Source organism: Sinohyriopsis cumingii, chromosome 7 (assembly GCF_028554795.1).
Source record: "Sinohyriopsis cumingii isolate HCF-2022 chromosome 7, ASM2855479v2, whole genome shotgun sequence".
Lineage (NCBI taxonomy): Eukaryota > Metazoa > Mollusca > Bivalvia > Unionida > Unionidae > Sinohyriopsis > Sinohyriopsis cumingii.
Genome location: NC_142967.1, coordinates 122,276,611 through 122,301,235, shown reverse-complemented (window position 1 = coordinate 122,301,235; position 24,625 = coordinate 122,276,611). Strand labels below are relative to the sequence as shown.

The window sequence follows — 24,625 nt, the reverse complement described above, 5'->3', positions numbered from 1 at the left end:
ATCACTAATGACAAAATGTTAACATCATTCATGCCATAAATTGAGATTGATATCAACCATGACCACTAATTATTATTAATCAGTGTAAATATAATAACACGAATAAAAAGATTTTGGTTTAAACTGACCAGAACAGTCAGGACATAAAGTATGACATATTTTTTTTTACAAAAGTAACAAATCTTGCATGGATCAGCACACTCTATTTTGCAAGACAGACAGTGTGACTACATATCGGATTTGTCGTCACCGTTACGCATATACAGACGGATAATAAAAACGTGCAGGCTTATTTTCTTGTATGCTCTCAACTATAGTGATAAACCATTTCTAAAATTTATCCATCTTCTGTTTACTAAACTTTTAAAACATCGCTAGTAATTAAAGCTGATTGCAGAGTTAGGGATAAATTATGAAATAAATTCATGAATCATTGTTATAGGTACTGATTTATTTAATGCTACATCTATTTTCTCCCTTAACTAAGGATTAAGAATTGCGGTCACATTTAATAAATATACATCGTGTGTGTGTGTGTGTGTGTGTGTGTGTGTGTGTGTTGTTGTTGTTTTTATGCTTATGGGTAAGACTATTGCCTTTCCCATGCCCCCTAGCAACTATAGTTTTCAAGAGAGTCGGAATTAGGACGGTTGTCATCCCCCTCTTTTGTTGCAAATTATGGAAAATACGAAACTGCATAGGGTGGTCGCTTTTCCCCGTGGCTACTCCAATCCATGTGTCCCTTAAGATCTGACTCAGTATATATAAATTCCTCGCATTTTGCAAGAAAATACTTTCTGAAGGATATATTTAGTATCATGGCTTAAACATATTTAAGACAAATATCGCCAGAACCTTTGATAAATATCCGTAACCTACTAGACGGCTCTGCGCATAGCCTAAGATTTGAAAATGACGTCTAAACAGGCTGTTTTTAGGTAGCTGCTGCACATAATGCATTAAACAAAGACTAGTATTTATATAATGATATCATATTTATTAACATTTAACAGATTGGCCATCAGTAAGTATATACATCAACATTTAAGTTTGAAAGTATATATATCAACTATTTAGCTCATAAGTGTAAACATTGATATTTAAGTTTGTTATATAAATTGATAGTGGCACTTCGTTGCAATCATATTAGTCCACAAACAACTATTTATCATAAATACATCTAAGGCCATGGGATCTGACAACATATCAAACATAGTCCTGAAAACGTGTGCAGATGAACTTTCGAATGGTCTACGCGACATCTTTCAACTCTCATTGGACACCGGCAACTGGAAAAATGCTCACATCTCCCCTGTCTTCAAAATGAGTGACAGACACTTAGCAGTAAATTGCGGACCGATATCTTTAACGTGTGTGGCATGTAAAATTCTTGAACATATTGTTACAAGCCAGGGGGTACTTACTTGACCGAGCGGTTGTAAACCCTGGCGTGATTCCCGATAGAAGTCATAAGTTTACCCCAACTTTCCAAAGACTTCCATACAACTTCAGTTGTAAATTAGAAAGCCCGACGTGTCCAATCTATACCTAAATTTTACTTTAATTAATGCAAGACCACAGATAAAAGAACCTGCCAAATATATATCAACCGCACATCTGCATGGTTTATCTTCATCAGGTTTCCGTACCGCCAGCCGTTCACGCCGTAGAAACTATACGAGTATCCCCTAACACTGGGAATTATTTTAACTCCGCCAACTTAGGCCAGTCAATGTATGCTTTCCAGGCACATTTCGCCAATATAACTGCACCATATTTGCCCCCATGTCGACATAAACGGTATCTGCCAAGTCCCTTCTTATTTATTCCTTTGTGTAACTTACCGGTTTCCTACCATGAATACTGCCATTGAAGTCACACCACTAATGTACACCACTAGATTTTAATAGGGACTATGGTACAACATGGACATTCACTCGGTTTTGGCCTGAATTCACTATTAGTGAACCATGGCATCATGGAAACTCAATAACCCTTCACTCCGTGACGTTTGCTCCTAGTAATGGCTAATTATTTCGGGATAAGGATATTTCCATTGCGCCGAATTCCACTCATCACACAAGTAATCACACAAATCTAAGAATTCCTTAAAATGGGTCGCTATAACCAAATGCGCATACTCCAAATTTATTACAATATCATTTGTAACCAGATTATGAGACACTTCAGGACACACATAATCTTTCCTAATCTAAATCATGGCCTTCAGTCGAACTATTCTACTGAATCACATCTACTTGTCACTTTACACGATCTCCTACAATCCTTCGACCAAAAACAAGTTTATGTAGCAATATTAGAATTTTCTAAAGCTTTTGACACAGTACCGCACGGAAAACATGTACATACTATATACTGCTACGGAGTGCAGGGTCATCTCAACAAGCGGTTATCATCCTTCCTAAAAGACCGGGTCACGGGCCTCGTCTGAGAAGGCGAATGCACGAACAGAGTTAAAATAGACTCTGGTGTGCACCAGGGCAGAGTACTAGGCCCCATATTGTTTCTGTGCTACATAAATGATCTGACAGAGTGCGTCTCCTCACAAGTTAGACTCTTCGCATATGACTGTATACTCTGCAGAACCATCAAAAATATCCAAGATCATGCAATCCTACAAAACGACCCCATCAGTAGTATAGTAGGATACTATACGGACAATGGAAATCCCAGTCAAAAAGGTCCTGGGACACTATGCGGACAAGATTTATACGAACAATGGGAATTACCATTACAAAAAAACCTGGGTCACTCTACGGACAAGGGGAAATTTAACACGGGAAATTGAACTCTTTACATTTCACAGTGTATGTGTAAGCATTCGTTTTCAATTTTCTGTCAGTGCGTTGTTTTTTTGGGGTCTCTCAAATGTCACAATAATTTGCTGAATCAGGACTCTCGTGGTTTTGTGACAGAAGTGGAGGACATTGATGCAGGCTCACTTGTGTCGTCTTCGAAATCACTGACATAGATTTAAGATAACAGTTCGACTCGCATGTGTGTTGATGGATGATATAGATGGTCTGATGAATATTGTTTTTTTTTTATTGTAATGTAAGAAATTAGTATAATTTGTGAGATTTTATCTCCTCTTACATTTTAAGCTAAAAGAGGGCGTTTGGGTAGTGAGTATGATATAATGGTTGGTATAGTGGATGTAATGGATAGAATTTTTGTGGTGTAAGGGATAGTCTATTTTGTGAAATTTCATCTTATTAATTTGCATTCTAAGCTAACACAGGACATTTGGAGTGTGTGTGTGTGTGTGTGTGTGTGTTGGTGTTTGTTTGTCCCTATAAAACTCCCTTTGTCCCTATATTATTCATTTCACCTATCTACCTACCTACAGTAGCGCGTATTCAGGTCATCCATCTGCAACACCATTTCCATTTTAACCCTAGTGTCCAGTACAGTGACGTCATTGAAGCTAAGCATTTTGAGGCTATAAATATAGACTTGGGTGTTTCCATAGGACTTTCCATAGGTTGTACCTATAGATAGATACTAGGGTTTTTAACATATACATATATACGGGGGTTTTCCATAGAAATTTCCTATAAGTGGTGACTATAAATAGACACTAGCGTTTTTCCACATGATATTTTGGTAACGAAAGAGATAGTCTATTTTGTTTAGATTTTATCTCCTTCTCTTACATTTTAAGCTCATTTTATATGGGACTCCTACCACGCTAAAGATATACAATCCATCGAAATGATTCAGTGCCAAAGTGCACGATTTATTTAAAAGGATTATAGATCTCGTGATTTGGGTTGTGTATCCAGGATGCTACAAGTTCTAGAACTCCCTAGCTTCAACAACGACGTGACTTCGATAGGCTCACTTACCTATTAACAATTTTGAATTGTGTGGTACCTACCATAGTCGCCGCTGATTATTTAGTCAGACTTAAACCAAGAAGACGCATAAAATCTAAATCTTAGGCTGATTTTGAAGTCAATTTTTTTTAAAAGACCAGGACACGAACAATTCTACATGGTTTGTTGCTTAAAGTTCGTATACTGAACAATTTAAAAATTCTTTCTCTATAAAAACTGTTGCGTAGTGGAACCACCTGGAAGAAAGCATTCTGAGCGCAAATCTCAGTTGAAGCTTTCAAGTCAGCATTCCACAAGACCACTTAAGATGCGAATACCCCCACCCCCGTACTATGATACTTTTATACAGGGACGTCATTTCAACTTTTTTTCGGGGAGGGGGGCAAAACTTGATTGGGGATGGGGCAACACTTGACGGGCTTGTTAATTTTTGTATATAGGCTACAGCAATTTTACAGCACATGCAAATTCTGAGGGTGGAGGGGAACAAATGCCACCCCCTTCCCCCGTCAAATGACGTCCCTGCCTGTATACCGATACAGATAACATAAGATTCCAACCGCATACGTGTAGGTCTGACAGGGACCACTTAGGGTTCACGTTCTGGTGACCTGTGTTTTTACCATAATCGCTAATTTTATCGGCCAGTCAGATGAAGCCATATATCTTTACGTTTTGGTGAATGAACATTGTGGCTGAAGTGCATCAATATATGTCAAACGATTTGAATCAGTTTCAGATTTTGTAAAGTTGCATTTCCACTGGCTAATTCAAACGTCACCAGAACAAGGCCCCTAAACGGTCCCTGTCAGATTTTCACGTGGGAAGTAGATATCGGATTTCAATCAGACTGCACTTTGTTGCAAACAATAGAAAGAGATTGCATGCACATATTCAGTAAATACTAAATATATATAATTATCCATACATTCACATACACTCATACATGCATATCTACACTTTAAAATTATATATATATATATATATATATATATATATATATATATATATATATATATATATATATATATATATATGAGAGCGAGAAAATACAAAATCACTTAAGCTTACAAACATGCATGCACATAAACGTTGAGTATAACTGATACGAAAAAATAAAAATAAAATAAGCACCGATCCTATTAATGCCTTACATTTGAAATACATTTAAATATGTTTGTTCAGTCTCTTTTGGGAGAAGACGCAAAAAGTGTCATCAGTATATAAACTGTATTCATTTTTTCTTCTTAATAGTACCATAAGAACATTATACACCGAAAACGAATGACGGTAATGCACGTATTAAATTGTGAAATCAAGATGTGATGAAAATAGCAGTGAACATACGAAAATAATAGTAACAACAGCAATAACGATAATAAGAACAATAAGAATAATAATTAATATGAAATTAATTAAATCATATACTTTTATACATTTTTAAGCAACATTCATCATATTATTACGATAGTTTATATATAATATAGTAATGTACCAGTTTCACGATTGTAACACGGTGGGTTTGTTTCTCTATTCATTGTTTGACTGATAAGTGCAACTTGTCAATACTGAAAAATTGTAACACGGTGGGTTTGTTTCTCTATTCATTGTTTGACTGATAAGTGCAACTTGTCAATACTGAAAAATTGTAACACGGTGGGTTTGTTTTTCTATTCATTGTTTGACTGATAAGTGCAACTTGTCAATACTGAAAAATTGTAACACGGTGGGTTTGTTTTTCTATTCATTGTTTGACTGATAAGTGCAACTTGTCAGTACTGAAAAATTATTACATTGATATTGGAGCATGAACGATGTTTCACAACAGAGTGCGGCAAGCAATACCTACACGAGTCTGGCTTGAGGTTGCTGTTTCCATGGTTCTTAAACGCGTAAATACTACAACTGATTTTCATGTAATCAATTACAGATATACGTTCACGAGATCTTAATTTTACACTTGCATGATTTATCTAGGGTCTCATCTACACAGTTATATGACCCATCAGTAAGCTATTCAAAGCCGATATCTGTACTTCACGCTACGCATAAAAACTCTACCCAGACAGCTAATACAACGAATTATTCCGATATACTTGTACGAGAAAATACGAAGACAATTTCTTATTATTCAATATGTTAAGAAATGAGGGACACTCCGTGTTGTAACGAAACTAATCAGCGCTACCGTAAAACATTCTCGAATACTGTACATTATGACGTTTGTCCTTACTAATGCACATATTCTTTAATTAACGATTAGAGTTCCTCAGATTTGTATAAAGGAAAAAGTACACTTTTAAAATTCCCACCGTAAGTAAATAAATTGTTATGGACTTGTAAAGATAAGGTAACCTCATTGAAGTTTGCATCCCTGTATAAAAATGAACAGATTCAAACTGCATTAAGTAAACCATCCTGAATGCAGACAATTTTCTCAAAGCTGACTGATTATCTGGAGCAAGATCCATTTGTTTGCAGAGAAACATGTTCATGTAATATGTTCAAGCACACACACACACACACACACACACACACACACATACACACACACACACGAGCGCCCCCCCCCCCGTTCTTTCTCCGTGATTAGTGTTAGCCTATTCTATCTCCTCATTAATAAGCAGTTTTTTTTTATAACATCGCAGGCTCCACTATCGTAAGAACGTTTGTTTGTGCGTGTGTATTTGTTTTTTTTTACCACCACCATCCCATCAAATATCTCTGCATATAATACACATAGCTATAGCGTTCGCGTGCGCACGTACGCACACACTACTGAAGTTCTCAATACGCCAATACATCACAATCGTGTAAATAACTAAACGCAAGACTCGCAACAGTTAATCCTACTAGTTCACACTTGAGACTTTTCCTGTTCCAAACACACCGACAGCCTTATCCTATTCCAAACACACCTAGTTCCATATTAAGTTCCAAACACACTTACTGCCTTATCATGTTCCAAACACACCTACAGCCTTATCCTATTCCAAACACACCTACAGCCTTATCATGTTCCAAGCACACCTAGTTCCATATTATGTTCCAAACACACCTACTGCCTTATCATGTTCCAAACACACCTAAGGCCTTATCCTGTTCCAAGCACACCTACAGCCTTATCATGTTCCAAACACACCTACTGCCTTATCATTTTCCAAACACACCTACTGCCTTATCATATTCCAAGCACACCTACAGCCTTATCCTGTTCGAAATACACCTAATTCCTGATGATGTTCTAAAATAAACTCCAACATCTGTGGAACTATCCGTGACTGGAATGAATTAGCTCTGGTCACGTCAGAATCTGCAGATGAGTTAACTGCCAACCTATTCTACTTTACATATGTATGGCATAATATACTAAAATGTTTCTTTTGTAACTGTAGATAACCTGCCTTTACTACAATTCTTTTAAACAGACAGGCACACAGTGGTATTACATTTGTACCAGATACGCAAGTCGTAAGCAGTAGTAAAGTGGAAATTTTTAACTTCATATAGGTCAGTTTTAAAATCCAGAGGTTTAGAGGTAATATCTCATACAGCTCACAAGCTATTTCTGAGTACACGTATGTTTAGTATTCTGATGCGCATGTAATATTATTGAAGGGTTTCTTTTGAAATAATACGGCATATTTATGGTAATGATTTCAAGTAATGTGACCAAGATTTATTTACAAATGTTGGTGTGACTAGAGTAAAATTAAAACGAGATGGTCCATCTGAGGAGATGTGTGTGTGTGTGTGTGTGTGAGTGTGTGTGTGTGTATTTTACGCAGTTTCATACACATTATTGTCTACACTTGGCCGACGGTATATTTGGTGAAGGAAGGATCATCGACTTGGGGAAGGATATTGGCAATTTTTTTTTCTCACATGCATACGCTACGAGTCTCAGGCCCACAATAACAGACTGAGATGTCAATGATCTGTAAATGCGAGCGCCTCGGAACACTCAGCGATTACTATTGACATTACACCCTAATTTGTATTCAATCAGCCATCAGTGTCCCCGTTTGAGGGAGACAATATACAATGACCGAATACGTCACAAAACATACATATATGATAATGTGACGTAAACGTGGTATTTTATCAAAATCGACATACTTAAAAATGCAGTAAATTAAGAACATTGATTTTAGGTGCACGCGAGAGGTATATTTAAATTTAACATTATATTTCTTTACACCATGCTTTATTATATAATCAGCCGTGAATGATATAATTTTATTCTTTTATATTGTCCTGTTAAACTCTCCTTATCTATTGCACAAAATCTTCGCTCCTGCAAAACGTGCCGCCCACGCATGTGATCCGCATGCATTCTTTATAAAGCCGTCACTCCCGTTCCATTGCGTTTTCGCGTGTATTAAACTGACCACAACCAAGAATCACGTGATATTTCGCGCCAAACACGAAAGCGCCATTCACGAAAAGCCGGCAACGGACTTTCTTCAGTCTTCAGCAATATCAGTGAAAAAAGTGGTAAATTGTGAACTTACTCGTTTAGGTCCTTTATTGTAAGGACCATGGTCCTTCAGAACAGTGGAAAGTACAAAGCAGATGCGTCAGACTCTGCGGGGTAAGACAAACACTTCTTAAGTCCAGCCGCATGGACGGGACATTGTATGATGGAAAGTGTAGTTGGGGATCATCTTGTCATCACTTTAATTGTTGTATGCAATATTATATCTTTGTTCTGTAATCCATGAAGGGTACATTATTAGCCAACAAGACAGTCTAACTGTCAGTTTTGTACGATTCAGTTTCCCAAGTTCGGAAAGGCCTCGGCACGAGCCTACTCTAACGAGGTTGAACCCCGAATTATAGGACTCCAAGTAGACCTTAACATATTGGTCGCAGAATGTCCAACAACTTAAAAATAGTCGCAATTTGCAAACATTTGGTCGCCAAATTTCGATGCGCAAAATATAGCTTGAAATATTTAGCGCTGATTCTTGAAAAGACGTGAGGAGTGTCCATTTTTATTAAAGCACATGTAGGTAAATTTTAAGCAACGATACGAATTCCTATAAATGATATCAATGAACCTGAGCTTTGTTTCCTTGTATATTTGGTGCGCCAGCCAGAAAATGTTTTGCAAAATGTACTGACCATTTGAACGTTTGGTTGAAATTTGTAGTAATGTACACGCAATGTGAAGCCCCAAATTAAGATTGTAGAATTTGCATGCTCATTATTCTGCAAGGTGGGCTATACAGCGAGTTTCATTGCCACCCCATTGTTGCTATTTGGACATTTATGTTGGGGTGTAGGGTCTGTATCCACTGCCTATCAAAAAATTGGTATAGGGTAGCGGCTTACTTAGCCCTACTATGTAAGCCCTCAATCTTGATTTTTATGCGATTAATGTCGAGGTCTTGTTGGCTAAATAATGTTTTTGTGCTATGTCTTGCTATCCAAATAACGGCTTTGTATAGCCTGTTTCGCTGCCAGTTGACAAAAGTTTCAGGGATATTTCACACTTGGCCAATGATATTGACACTCTTCACTAATTTATGTGAAATTAATATACTTACTGTGATGTCTTTATCCTGACGGAATGAAAATGACTGCCAAATGGACGCTTTTTCATATTCTGTTGACATACATTTGGGTCATGTGGGGGAAAGTTTCTTCAGTGAAACAAAACGTTGCTTACAATTCCAATAGGCATAATATATTTTTATTCATTTTGTTAAAGAATAATATTTCAACTTGACCCAACTTTGGCATTCCTGGCTTTCATCACTTTCCAGCGAACTGAAATGTAGGCCAACAACATTGAAAACGGGTCCAATTTTTTTGTGAGAATTTGAATTTATTAAGAGGAAAGACATCATGGTAAGTAAAGTCTTGTAAAAACATTACTTTGTAGAAAAGCATCTTTATTGGTTGCCAGTTGGGTGGTATTCCTGAAAATTTGACTTTTGTTACATGGTTAATCGTCTTCAAAACGTGCTACACAGCGCCTTTGGTTGGGATGTAAGACCCATCCCCCCCCCCAAAAAAAAAAGAAATAACGGGTGATGTCTTATGTTGGACTAGTTTTGATGTCTGCTGACTTCATAACTAAAGTACCATTTTTATGAATATCTTGTAGCCCATAATGACACTTTTCTACAAATAAAAGTTGTAATGTTTTAGTAAGACTTTACTTAGTGATGTCTTTTTTCTAATAAGTTCAAATTCTCTTAAGAAAATAGAACAGTTTTCAAGTTTCTTTTGCCTACATTTCAATTGGCTGGAATGCGATGAAAGCTGGGAAGGCTGAAATCTAGTTGAAGTATATTTCTTAACTGAAACAAAAAAATAATATATTAATATTGAAGAAAGGTGGCTTTATTACCTTGAAATTTCTTAGCGTTTTAACCAGTTGAGGTATTCATTGCATTGTAGCCAACTGAAATTCATATTCAACCAACATTGGCAAGATGCAAATCGACAAAGAAACGTCGCTTAAAAAGCGAAATAAATGATGAGTATAGTACTAAATTTACCTGTTTAACACATTTATTATATCTCCTTTATGCTGAAAAAGTTGTTGGAATAAATTAGAGAGGGGAGAAATGTACAAACCAAGTCACCTTGTTCATTTTGTACAAAGCAAGTTAGTTTTGCCAAGTCTTGCGTTTGCAAACAAAAATGAGTGTCTGTGCCCTGCAGCAGCAGCATGTGATGAATTCACAATTTACAATACAAGAATACAAACGACTAATAATTATTGATGACTGCTAAAGATTAAAATAACTTGCATATGTTAGGTATAGTTTTGTCAGTTTTCCACTGTATCAGTATATGGGTACAGCAAAACTAATGATGCATCAGTATATTAATGAAATGTTTTCCACTATTATATAGCATATTCCTGGTTGAATGACTGGCACTAGAGGCCAGATTTTAAGAAATATCTTGCACAGCCAGTATCAACACTTTGCTACAAATTGAGGTCCAAATGCTTTGCTTGTACTATACTTATATAGCATATTCCTGGTTGAATGACTGGCACTAGAGGCCAGGTTTTAAGAAATATCTTGCACACTTCTCAGCCAGTATTGACACTTTGCTACAAACTGAGGTCTGAATGCTTTGTTTATACTATACATGATCGTTAAAATTCTGACTCAAGTGCGTTTTCAAGTTCCATTGGCGTACATTCCAGTTAGTTGAAATAGTAATGGAGGAATGCTGAAGTTGGTTGATATTGGGTTATTTTAAATCGACGAAAAGAATAAAAATATCCCAATGTTGATGAATGTAATTAGGTGGCTGTTTGAATTTAAATTAGCAACTTGAAGTAGAACACTAGATGGTCACTAGTCATTGATAATTGGTCTTTGAAAAATGTTTTAATTTCACAGACACGATTTTTCTCCATTTTAAAGCAGACTTCAGTTTTTCTCTCGGTTTGGATCAGATTTTTCCGTTTTTTATATCATATCTGAAAGAGAAAGGCTGTCATTGAGAAGGAAACGAAACAATTGCACATTGAGCCAAAAAAGTAAGTGGTGACAAAAAGGAAGGCTAAAGAAATCTTTGCCAAAGCCGCAAAAAGAACTCTGCTGGCATATCAACAGGTTGTGTCCAGTTGGGGAAAAAGACAAGTGAATGTATGGGATTATTTGTATATAGTTGGTGTACTTGTGGTTATTTTACAGATTTGTTATGAAAAGAGAGAAGTACACTATATTTGCTGAAAAAATTGACAAACTATTTTAACTTAATTATGATGTGAACTCTGACATGCACATGAAATATCTAAAGCATCAATAATATTGGAGAACAAATTCATGTGACAATAAATATTGTGAAATTATTGAAGTCATGTTGAACATTTTTGGTAAGTTTATTGGTTTTTCAATTCGTTATTTTGGTTTGTTTTATGATCATAAGTTACACCACGAGCAGTTTGTTTGAGTGTAAAATGTTGCCCCTCGAGACCCTATTGGTGGTGGACACCAAACCCCCCCACACACACATACCTTTTTTTTTTTTTTTTAATGGAAGACAAAATCAAGTCTGATTTCAGCTCTGGTAATCTGTATAGAGCCATTTTGTGGGGGGGGGGGCATGCTTTATCATTAAGATTGGGATGCACACTTTGTTAATATCAGTGTACTTGATACTTGTGATTGGGGAATGAGGAACGTCTGAAGTGGAATATTGGGTTGCACCTTGACATCAAAGAAAAATGTGTTCTTATTTTTGTTATCAAAATAATTCAGAATAAGTACTTAATCAGATGTATTCATATTAATTATTTTTTTTTAGCCGAGAAGATGCTACAGACAGCAAGAGACATCAGAGAGCCAAGGCAGGAGATGAGATTGATCAGAAGTATGGATTTGAGAGATATACCGATTCCACTGAAAGGGTTGGATGGCTCATTAATTTGCACCCAGTAAGTTTTGTTGCTAAATCTGTGCTAAAGTAACTTAATTAATTGGTGTATATTTGACTACAAATCATTTAATTGGGCTAAATGGAAACTGTTTTCAGACATTGAGCATATAGCAGCTGATTCCCATGTTGGATTTGTTAACCCCAGGAAGTTTATTATAGTTGGTTACTATGCATTGTACTTTGACCAAGATGCAGTGAAAGTTGATCGCCCATTTTCAGTCTGGTTTGTATCCATTTGTGTCTGACTGCACTGGCTAATGATGACTGCTGTGTGCAATAGAAATAAAGTCTATGCAGGATAAAGTATTTCCTGTTTACTAAGAATATAACATTCGTACAAGTTTATTCCAATGCACTGAATTTGGGTGATCTTTCTGCGTTGTGGGGCCTCTCTTGGAGTTGTTTTTCCTTGCCCTATGTAATTCTGCAAATGTAAAAATTTGGAGCCATTTTATGCCATGATGCATATACACGTAATATTATATTGTCCCTATTTTTAATCTATAAACATGACAATAAAACAGTTTTTATGTGTTTTTATTACATTTGAAAGCACAAGAATAATAATAAATATAACAATACCATTATATACACATGAAGTTGAATGTATCACATATGAAAATTAAAAATGTTTCTTTACAACATATAATACAAAATACTGCAGTCTTTATGAACAATATCACTAACACTTCATAAATATCTGCCTTGTGTTTTCCCAGACCATTTCTTAAATGACTTCCTGAAATCTACATTCGGCCCATCAATATAAATTCTCTACATTTTTCATAGTAGATATACCCATAGAGTTGTTAAGTTAGTTTTTATCAGATTATGTTGACCAAACCCCCTCTGTCTGCAATAGAAATAAGAGCCACAAGTAACCTGGTAGCAGCTTTAGATGCAACTGGATATAAATCTCTTTTTTCAGAGCTAGATAGCCATATTCTTTGTGCTTGATAGTCTTGTAAAAGGTTAAGTTTTAATTTTTCATAGAAATAAGCGACTTTATCTCTTTACAGTTGACGACTGGCATCCTTTGTTACTCAGTTATGTTTAGATTACCAAAAAAATGTTATCTAAGTCAATCCCTAAAATACCAAGCAGCCCTAAGTGCATGTCACACTCAGTTTTCAATTAACATAAATTAGCAACGCGTGCAAGTGATGCCAAATCTTTTTCCTGACTAGTCTAGCCACAATCCATTCTGTATTTCCTACTTATCACATTTAGTTGCTTCTCAAAACTGACTGACAGCTTGCAATTGGCTGCAATCATGTTTGGTTATTTTATCATCATCTTTTGACATGATCCACTGACTGCTGCAGATAGTGAAAAGGTATTAAGTGGCCACAGGTGCTTATATCAATGTGAAATTAAAAATTTACATTATAAAAGTCAGTAAAAGAAATAGTGCCACATTCACAATTCCTTTGCATTTGGTGACAAATGAAAAGCCTGTTGGAGACCCAGTATTGTATTGAGTCTTGATATTTGCCCATATATGCATGTCATTTTGGAAGCTATTTGTTGTTGTGTAAACATACTTGGCATTATATTGTCAATATGGTGTTGATGTGCCATTGAACTTTCATGCATACTGTTTCCTTTAAAGCAGTGATTTAATGAAACATCTGAATGTCCAACACTTAAACGTAATTTATGGCAATTCTTGGGAAGGGTCATTCTTCAGTTGCTTTGCGCACTGTTTACTGTTGCCTTGAAGACACTGCACTTTGCTTTTCAGACAGATGTTTTGGATGAGAACAAAAGACTGGTCAGTGCAGTGGACTTCTATTTAATTGAAGATGATGGTGGTCGCTTTAAGGTAACCAGATGAATTCACTAAACTTTAAAGCAATTCTTGACAGAAGCTCAAGATAAACAATTATTCTATCATCTGTGCATCTCTGTCCATCCACATTTTGATCACACTAGACCTGCCAACCCATGATTTTACCACAGTTCTTTTGGAAATGACTTTAAAATATGGGCTTTCAGAATAAAAGCACACATTATATAAATACTGTTGCTTGTGGTAAAATCCTGATGCTGGCTTGTCTGTTTGATTAATTATGATATACGTTTAGATTCAGTGGAGTTGATCAGGGAACCTGTACCTTGGACGCTTTAAACTGCACATATTTTGTGATGCAAAACCTCAGCATGATTAGGCAGTTCCTTATTTGTCTTAACTATAGCATCCACAGAATGATACAATTTTAGGTTTCGAAGGGACAGTAAACATCTTAAATAGTTATAATACTCTACACAGAAAAATAAAAGAGAATGTTTATATTCTTGATGGAAAAAACAAGGTTGGCAGTTGTTTGGTGGACTTCATGTGATTTGAGTATGTTGCATGGCAGGTATGATGGTTGTCGTGCCCACAACCTTCATGAAATTGAATTTTTTTAGGATTACATCATTATGAGAGATAACAAGAAGCCATTGAGCTCGGTAGGGTTTGGAACTGCTGTTTGTGATACTATACTGGAGGTAATTAAGGTTAAAGCAAACTTCAAAAATTTGTTGGGCCATCTCCACATCAGTTGGGCCCAGTTTACCTTTGCCACATGTCTTGATTTCCACATCTGGATGTTTAAATGCATGCTTTCCAGCTTGACAATAGCAGTAAATGATATTTTGTTACACCTTACTGATAACTGGTCTAACTTGTGGCAAAAAAAATGTCGGCTGCTTTGCTGACAAGGTCTTCTTAGGGTTGGCAGGTCTGTTATACTAAAAGTTGAATTTAGTTTTAAGCTAAATAAATCCTGGGCTTGGCAGTAAGGGAATTTTTATAAAAGTTGCCATTAGGGTTGTTGATGAAAATAGCCCAAGGATAGGAATTTTTAATGTGGAATTGTCGCCCACATGCAATTTAGAATTTCACATTGTTTTCGTATGAACTCCTAATATAATCATGGTACCATGGCATATACTTTTAAAAAGTGTATGTTTAAATGAAATAGTACTTAATGGTTGATGATAATTTATAGGTTCATATGTTAGCATTTCTATTACAACAGTGTTTAGACTCAGTTTGCTAACCACAGACCTTGTGCAGATTTACGGGTTATTAAAGCATTATTTGAAGGGTTATGTCATCATATTGGGCTCCTCAGGTACTAGCATCAGCAGTATAGGCATAGAGTGTTGGGCCAGTTGAAGGGGTTTTTTTTGTTGCAAGTTTGATATGGGGAGGTGTGGGGCTTCATCATCACATGTTGTGGAAACAGTTTGCAGAACCGTCTTTTATTAAACCAGTTTTAAAAGATATTTTTTGTGATTTGTTGATTCAAACCATGCTATTTTAATTTTTTGTATTACAGGCTACGTTGCCATACCGGCCATATTTCTTTGTTGCTACTAGAAAAGGCTGTGAGAGAGAAGTTGCCTCTTTCATCACGAAGAAATTCTCTGGAAAGATTGCTGCTGTAGAGAGTGTGAACAAGGAAGATTTGGATCTGGTAAGATGTCCAGTGATATATTGTTTCTTCATCAAGTGAAATTCCTTTTTTTTTTTTTTCAGACCTGAATCCTATTTTGCTTGATATTGTCCTTTTTTGTCTGTCATCTTTAATCCATTTTTTTAAACATTTGTCAAGTCTTATTTTGCTGTAAGATGGTCCTTAATACATTTCATGTTATGCTACATCATTTGGTGGAGCTAGTCCCGAATCCAAGGAATTATTCACTGCATCAGCTGGTAATTTGATGTATAGAAGACCATCTGATGCCTTGGCCCAATTCTAACAGTTGAGATAACCATGTTTTTGGTATTGCTGACAGCTATATGTCAAATTGCCATTATTAGGATCTTTTCAAAGATATATACCTGGATTTTACCACCCTGTGTATAACAATTTCCAGCATAACCATCTAGTTGGCCTGAAGCAGCCATATCTGAAGTTGTCTTTCCTAAGTGTGGAGGACCTGATGAAAGTCAAAAGGGAGATACAGCCAGCTATAAAGAAAAACAAGGAGCAGGACAAATCTACCCAGGCCTACACTGCTATGCTGTCTAGGTAGGTAACCATGGTACCACATTAAAATGGTCTGTTGGATCAAGGTTGTTGCGGGATTGAGTACGAGTACAGTGCTCAAATTTTTTTTTTTTTAGACATGGGCCCAAGGCTACTGACTGAAATAAATATCACAAGCTGTGACTCAAATTTCACAAATCTGGACTACAATTTCCGTGTGCCCAAAATATCCCATTTAATATTTGTTACAATGTTGATATTGTTACACTTCAGATATGAATTTAATTGGGTTCAGCGTGAGATTTGAAGGTAATTCAAGTGTCATTACTGTTCATCAATACACTCGCTAGAGACTGGATGGTCCTGATGTTCAAACTTTGCTGAACTGAACTCTGGATGGCCATAACATTTACATTGTATCATTGGCGTGATTACCAGATGTGCATATTTTTATTGAAAAATGTACATACTTACTTTTGGGACTGACCATTGGGGGTGAGGGCACAAAAAATGTTCTTTACTGGTTGGGCTTTACAAATAATACAGTAGTAATAAGAACCTTTGTCTAGCATGGGTGTTAATGATTATCAACATAAATCAGCTGTGCAACACAAGCATGTTCTTATTGTCTTTCAATCAATTACATGGCTAAAATCATCCTTAAAAGTCAATTCAGTACATTAAGACTCATAATTTCAAAATTTGAACCTTTATTACTGGTTGTATCTGTGTAATGACAACCTTTATTACCGGTTGTATCTGTGTAATGACAACCTTTTAGCCTGTTTCATTATCTGTGGGCTATTATTTTCTTTCTTTGTTGTAATTATATAATTAGTACATGGTTTTTTGATGGACGCTACGAGTTGTGTGTATTTCTGGGTCTTGAAGTTTGCAAAATTTTGAAGGTATGTTTTTCTGACCTTGGATACGTCAGTAGCAAATGTACCGATGATCTTGGCCAAGCACTAAACCTATATTTTGACTTGTTGCAGCCATTTGTTAGGAGAAGAGGAGGGGTCTACAAGCAAGAAGGTTGTTGACCAAATGGACAACATAATAGACATTAGGTGAGTATGATCTGTGAAGAATGTAAGGAAAATTGAAAACAATTCAGAAGATTATCTGCAGTGTTGTATTTGGGATTCCAGGAGTAGGGCTCTTGCGTTAAATTATCACCATACTTGGGGGATTCACACATTTTCAAAGTTGTAAAGAAGAATACTATAAAATGTTTAATACTACAGCAGTGATACAATACAAGATCAAATCTATTTTGCTTGGAATGTTTTGCTATCTTAATTTTGTCATCTGCACTGCACTACCCTCTTTTAGTGAATACTGACATTTTCATGCCATTAAGATTATCCGTAAAGATAATTAAGACATTGAAACATGTTTGAACATCTTGTCTTCACAAAAGAATTGATGTGGAATTTTCTGTGCTGGAGCTAGTTTTGATTTAGTGCCCTATGGGTATATTGAGCAGGAACGGTGTGCCATCATACAAGTCTTAAGAGCCAAATAATAATGACGGTAGCATTTTTGCATTGGGATGCATCTTGCGATGTTCCAGTTGAAGGGGTTTTATATGAACAAATGTGACTTTGCATTTTAAGAATTTACCATGTAGGTCCATATTGTTTTGGGGGTCAAAATCTTGAAGGTCATGACCTTTGAAGAAAACGGTCTCCACAATCTACAGTTACTGAACTTGTATAGGGCTTGAAAGTAACTAGTTTTTGTAATGGCAGTATTTTGGTAGAAATATTTTGAAAACGGGCTATTTTTAGTGTCTGCCAACAAAATGCAAAATATCAATAGCAAGAAACTTGGCATCCTTTTTCTTTCCAGGTAGTAATTTATTGGCATATCAGAATTTTAACTATTAAAATGTTAGCTGATTAGTATCACATTCAGACTCTGATGTAACAAGCTTGCATTTAGGGGACCAAAATAAGAACCCTATTAAGATACTAGCCTTTATCAGGACATAGAGGCAACAGTACTGGGTGGTATTTATTGAACTCACAGATAAATTGCAAGTCTGACACCACCAACTGAGCTACCATATCTCCCTCAAACGAACACAGGGTGGGCTTGATCATGTGCCGTTCTTGTTTACTTGTTTTTAAAAAGAAAGCTGTAGTTTGCTACCATCAAATGAAGATCATCCTCTATTAAAGCTAATTTTACACTTTATAAAAATGCCTTTGTGCCTGTGAATAAATTCAATGTGTGCAGTTTTAAGTCAGTCTTTGTCTTTCTAGGGAATATGATGTGCCATACCATGTGCGAGTATCGATTGATCTGAAAATCAACGTAGGACTCTGGTACTCTGTAAGAGGGCGTGGTAGCCTACCACCTGAAATCAAGCGAAGGGAAGATCTTGTGGACAGACCTGTGAGTAGACGGCTTGGTATCTTTCAGGCTTTGCAAAAATAAACAATTTGATACAATTTTAACATACTTAGACGGTCATCAGAATAGGTTACCAGCGACATCTTTTACAGGTTTCCTGTGGGTCCTCGTTTAGAATTTAAGATATAAATTTCAAGAGCATTTGCGATATTCAAAATAAATATCAGGGTCTTGAAAATTGTGGCATTACTCAAACCCTTGCCTAGTTTTGGAAAAGTCGTGTTTTTAACAAAGTTCAAAAATTGATAACTGCTAATTTCATAGAGCGCTGAGCACTGATTGAAAACTTGTTTCTAACAAGCCACATTTATGACTGATGTACACTTGACAATGCAAGATATTGTGATCCTTGAGTGTTGTGAAATTGCCCTGGAAATGTCCTTGAATTTTAAGTCTGCATGAAACCTGCTTTTAGCTGTTAGCATATTGTACATATAAGTATATTGTTTTACATATGGTAAGTGGCTGATCACCCATGCTGGATTAGTAGGCTATGGCCACTTTATGGGAAGCAAGTGCCCATTCCCCAAGAGGCTTTAATGTATTGTCATGGCAACTGAAACCGCGCATTGTCATCGAGCAGTTTTGTTGCAGAAATATTTATTATTGTTTTATACACATTATGGCTGCTTTATTCAAGACAATGCAGGTTTAAGAAATAATATACCAGGGTATATAGGTTTACAGAAGAGATCATGTGAAAATAATAGAAACATTAAAAATTGCATCCATGGGTGTTTACCCATGTTGAAAATGCTTCCTGGGTCTGTATGAGCTGTTCAATTGATATTTTCGATCAACTCGGTGAAGCATTGTACTACTACAGCATCTGCATCTGCACAGACAATAGCATATACATGTGTAAACCCTCAATGAATGACAACCATTCTTTCTTCCTAGTTAATAAGCAACAGTTTTCATAGCACATACACTATACCTGCCAACCATTACGCTGTTGGGATAGCCATTTTTGCTTCTTTCACGTAATTACATCTTGTGTGTCTTGTATATGGGTTATGCTTTTGGGTACATTTTTTTAAAAAAATCAAGTAATTTATTGTAATCATCTCTGTAACCCCACATATTTGATAAATTTCAGCTTATTTTAAAAATAGATATAAAAGTGAGTGGGGTGTGTGTGTGGCTAAATTGGTTCAAACATTTATATTTAGATTTTAATCTTGGCCAAATTTTTGTATTTAGCTCTGGTTTTTGCTCCGTACATACTGTTGACTTGGAATCATGCAATGTGTTAAGATGATACATTTTTGATGAGTGCAAAATGTGAATTAAAAATGTAGGTCACAGTGTAGTAGTAAATTTTAACTTGACTGCACACAGTGCAAAATCTGGAATTTGCTACCATAGAACTGGTTGCTGTGGTTGGAAAGTTGGTATTTCAACCTACTGCCAACCACTCCTGTGGCCTAGTAGTTGGAGCATCTGCCTCAGATGTGGGTGGTCGCCGGTTCAAACCTCTGCTGAGTCATACCAAAGACTTACAAAAATGGTACTAACATCTGCCTCGCTTGGTGCTCAGCATTAAGAGGTTAGTGTTAGGACTGGTTGGCCTGGTGTCAGGGTAATGTGACTGGGTGGGACATCATAGCGATATGACTGAAAAATTGTTAAAGCTACGTTAAAAATCTAGTTGGTATTTCAACCTACTGCCGACCACTCCTGTGGCCTAGTAGTTGGAGCATCTGCCTCAGATGTGGGTGGTCGCCGGTTCAAACCTCTGCTGAGTCATACCAAAGACTTACAAAAATGGTACTAACATCTGCCTCGCTTGGTGCTCAGCATTAAGAGGTTAGTGTTAGGACTGGTTGGCCTGGTGTCAGGGTAATGTGACTGGGTGGGACATCATAGCGATATGACTGAAAAATTGTTAAAGCTACGTTAAAAATCTAAATCATGCACACACTCAAACCTACTGCCCATTAAATTGCCAGAATGCTAGTGGGAAAAAATGCAATGAATTCACCATCTCTTATAAAAGTGAATTATTGTGTTGTCTTAATTCCATAACATTTTTTTTATATATAAACCTTTGTATTACAGTAATTTTGATTGTAAACTGTAAACTTGTTGCTTTTCCTAATGCATCAATTTTACATGTATTTTTTGACAAGGTAAATTTCTGCCCATTTATATATATTATTCCCGGACAGGAGCCTGTGGTTTTTGCATTTGACATAGAGACCACCAAGCTTCCCCTGAAGTTTCCAGACTCGCAGACTGACCAGATTATGATGATCTCCTACATGGTAGATGGAGAGGTAAGTGTAACTCGTCACCTCATATCAAGGCAGTAGTATGGGGCTCCGAGTGTTCTAAAGTTTTCAATCATACACCAAAATATACTTTATGCTGGCTTCCATATATAGCCTATCTTGTGCTGAAAAATGGCATTAAATCCTACAACAGGACAGTAGTTCTGCAAAACTGGGATAACAAAAGCACAAATTTTTTTAATGTGACACCTCCTGTCAAAGGTACTGTGAATTATGAACAAAATGATCTACAGTTGGGCCTAGTTTAAAGATAAATTTCCTTGTAACTAGAAGACTAGTAGATCAATTACTTTCTAGTCCTACTGAATCTTTACTGTCTACTCACAAAATAGTGTGACCCATCCATATTAACAACTGTTATTTCTTATTACCATCATACTCGAGCATGACAAAATTTGCTTTAGAAAACCCACCTTTAAAAATGTTGACAATATGTTGACAGGAAAAACCTTGATTCTTCAGACATTAATTTGAAAAGAAAGATTACTGCGTAAATATATTTTTAGCTTAGTCCTCTGTAAAAAAAAAACCCAAATAACTAAATAAGAGAAATAGGCAAAGACCTAATTCACTCTGGTCAATACATATTATAACTCCAGATGATTTAGGACAGTACGGTGAAAGCATGAGAAGAATTTTTCCTTTGACAGTTGGCATTGTGTGACTTGCATACAAAAAATAGGAACCTTTGAACAGAATACACATCTCCATAATAGCTACACCATTATCGTCCTAGTGGAGTAATTAAACTGGATTTTCACTATTAATTCCAAGTGAACTTGGACTTCATCTGACCTTTCAGTTTTAGAAAAATAAATTCTGACTGGTGAAAACTGCAACTTTACTAGTCATTGAACAATTGAAATTTTGAAGGAGAGTAGTTGGACAAATTCACTAGTATCTGGTTAGCAGACTACCACAAAGTTTAAGCCCTAATTGTGAACTCTGTCGAACTTTATCTGTACTTATTTGTGTCCTGCTGGGGATGAAATCTGAATGGCTAAATTGTACTCTTTTAATATTTTAAAATTTCATCATAAACAATTAGTAGACTTTTGGGGGTTTGCAAAGCCAGTCATACATAGCTATAATATTACTGAGAAAGATATGTGAATTATCTGGTACAGATTGAACAAAACCTAAATGTAGAGGATATTTTCTTTTTATGTGTTAATGCCAGGTGTATTTCATCATGTGGTACAAAAAATATTTTAATGAGTGGTGAAGTGCAACACCCCACCCCACCTCACCTCCTTACATGAATTGGCCTCAATTCCATAGGCTGATCATTTAAATCTGCAACCTAAAGAAAGTTGTAGGATGGTGATGTCCTAAGGGATGTTCCAGTAAAACATATACCCCCCGGGGGGGGGGGGGAAGGCACTTTCAAATTCAACCACCCCACAACAGAAGCAATTTAAAAAAATTATGATCCACTGTCAGATGTGTTTTAATCGAGAAACACTGTCCCCTACAGAAGTATATTTTTTAACATAATTTCTGGCTGTGGGTTAGGGGACGGTAGAAGTGATTTTAATATTGGGTTGGGGACAGAAGCGATTTAAATGACAGCTGGCTGGAGGTAATCTACTGAATTAATATACATCATATAATCTACTGCATATATTTATTTATATTCATTCATTATAATCAGTCTTTTGTCCTTTTGTTTTTGTGGCAGACAAGTATGTCTCTGATACTGTGAAATCCCAGATTTTCATGGTGGCTTATTATTTGTAGATGTCATTGATCAGTCCCTTAATACCTACTAATTTAACATCCATGAATACAGATTTTATGATAGATATTTTCATTCTAATACAGAAGTCATGAATCTGTATCCTTACTTAACTCTGTGTTTCCTAAAGTGATCAATATGTCTTGCTATTTTTCTTTGTTCTCAGGCATGCTGCTTTTGATTAGAATAATAGTTAAATCTTGTATTGCTTTAAATGTGTGTCAGATTCTATGATTCATTGTTATTAGTTTTTCCAATAAATGTTTTGGTAAACTTTTATGATTTGTCAGAAGAAAAAAAACAATGATGCCTGCTGAAGTGATGTTGCATCATTTGTCTACTTTTACACCATGTCATTTCTTGTAAGAACATCTTTTTCAGTTACTAATGTCTTATTTTTACGCCTTGTTGCAAGACTAATATAAAGTTATAACAAAATATAGCAACATTTTTATATCAGATTTTAAAAAATGGATGAAAGTCTGGGAATCATTTTTCCCAGAGCACTCATAAAATTAATGTCATTGCAGTTAACTGCATTGTCAACAGCATTATCATCACTGATTGCCTAGCAGTAACATTATGCACTTTCAATCCAGTTGTCACAGGTTCTATCTCCCACTTCTAGTCTTTCATATGAGACTTATACCTATGGCCTGAGGGGCTTTCATGGCAGAGTGGTATGAGATGCTTGTCTTGTGATACAGATCTGAGGGGGCTTCCATGGCAGTGGTACAAGATGCTTGTCATGTGATTACTTGCCTCCAATGTGCAAATGAGAATGTTGCCAGTTACTCGTGGAAGGTCAGTGGTTCTACACAAGTGGTGTTTGGAGTCTTAAAAGGACTTGGATTTTCTTCAGCAGTAAAACTGGCTGCCATATATAGATTCTCTTCATCTGAAAATGGTGTAAAGGCCATACTGATCTACTGAAACCCTGAGAGCTCATGTCTAAATGACTTCAGCTGTTGGAGATAAACGTCAAATCAACAGAGGCTCCATGTGCCCAAGTGTACTAAGGTGCTTGCTTTTACATCATTTAAACATCTCACAGAGTGAGTTTGTGTCACAGATCAACCAATTTAGGTTGGTGGTCTTTTGCAGTCCTTCCACCTAATATATTGTAAAAAAAATCACCAAAAAACCCAAAATCAAACCACACTGAATCAACCAACTAATCAACTGTAGCAACAGCAGAAAAGGTACTAGTCAATCATTTTTGCCACAGCTGTACGAGTTTACAACTTTTGACTCGAGTAATTTTTGTAGACTATAGAATACCGTCAGTTATGCCTTTCTGACAGTTACCTAAAAGTCATCATCAGTTGGTGCAAATGGATTTTTCATGGTGAGCATATGAGATGGAAAAGTCTTGAGCAATCCTGCATCACACACTGCCGAAAAGTTTACATTTTAGCTCACTTAAATTTTCTCTTAACAATGTTCATTGTTCCAACTAGAACTCTTACAGTTTATTCAAGCTGTATTTACCGATATCTGATGATATGCATCTAATAAATATTTGTAACAAAGTATGAGAATGCATCAATGTTTTTCAATGATGCATTTGAATTGAGCAACAACCACAATCAACAAACCAAAAAATTAAATTATTCACATCTCTCAGGCAGAAGTAGGGTATAATCATAATCTGCCAAAAGATTTTTAATTTTTTAAATACTTTTTCCAACCATACTGATTCAGTGGACATATCACCAGAATGGACAGAAACAGACCAGAAGGTTAAAATCAATTTGATACAGCTTTTAAGTAGCTAAATTCATATTGGTTTAGTTAACTGTACACCCTTTATTGTCTTCCTTTTGATGAAATTTCTTACTGAAGCTAAGAAAATAATGTTGCACACATAAAAAAAAGGAGGCACACTTCTACTAATTATTGCTTTTATTA

The 24,625-nt window shown here is 36.1% G+C and overlaps 1 protein-coding gene across 2 annotated transcripts in view; it reads left to right on the top strand.

Moving 5' to 3' along the window:
* The first annotated feature begins 8,291 nt into the window (after positions 1-8,291).
* The window catches only part of LOC149796051 (DNA polymerase epsilon catalytic subunit A-like), a 148,038-nt gene continuing 131,704 nt past the window's right edge, over positions 8,292-24,625 (top strand). For both annotated transcript variants that reach the window (XM_089965969.1, XM_089965968.1), the window contains exons 1-8: positions 8,292-8,454; positions 12,144-12,273; positions 14,020-14,100; positions 15,608-15,745; positions 16,149-16,303; positions 17,257-17,331; positions 18,532-18,664; positions 20,854-20,961. In XM_089965969.1, coding sequence (XP_089822095.1) covers positions 8,402-8,454; positions 12,144-12,273; positions 14,020-14,100; positions 15,608-15,745; positions 16,149-16,303; positions 17,257-17,331; positions 18,532-18,664; positions 20,854-20,961 — 873 coding nt within the window. In that variant the 5' untranslated portion in view covers positions 8,292-8,401. The remainder of the gene's footprint in view (positions 8,455-12,143; positions 12,274-14,019; positions 14,101-15,607; positions 15,746-16,148; positions 16,304-17,256; positions 17,332-18,531; positions 18,665-20,853; positions 20,962-24,625) is intronic.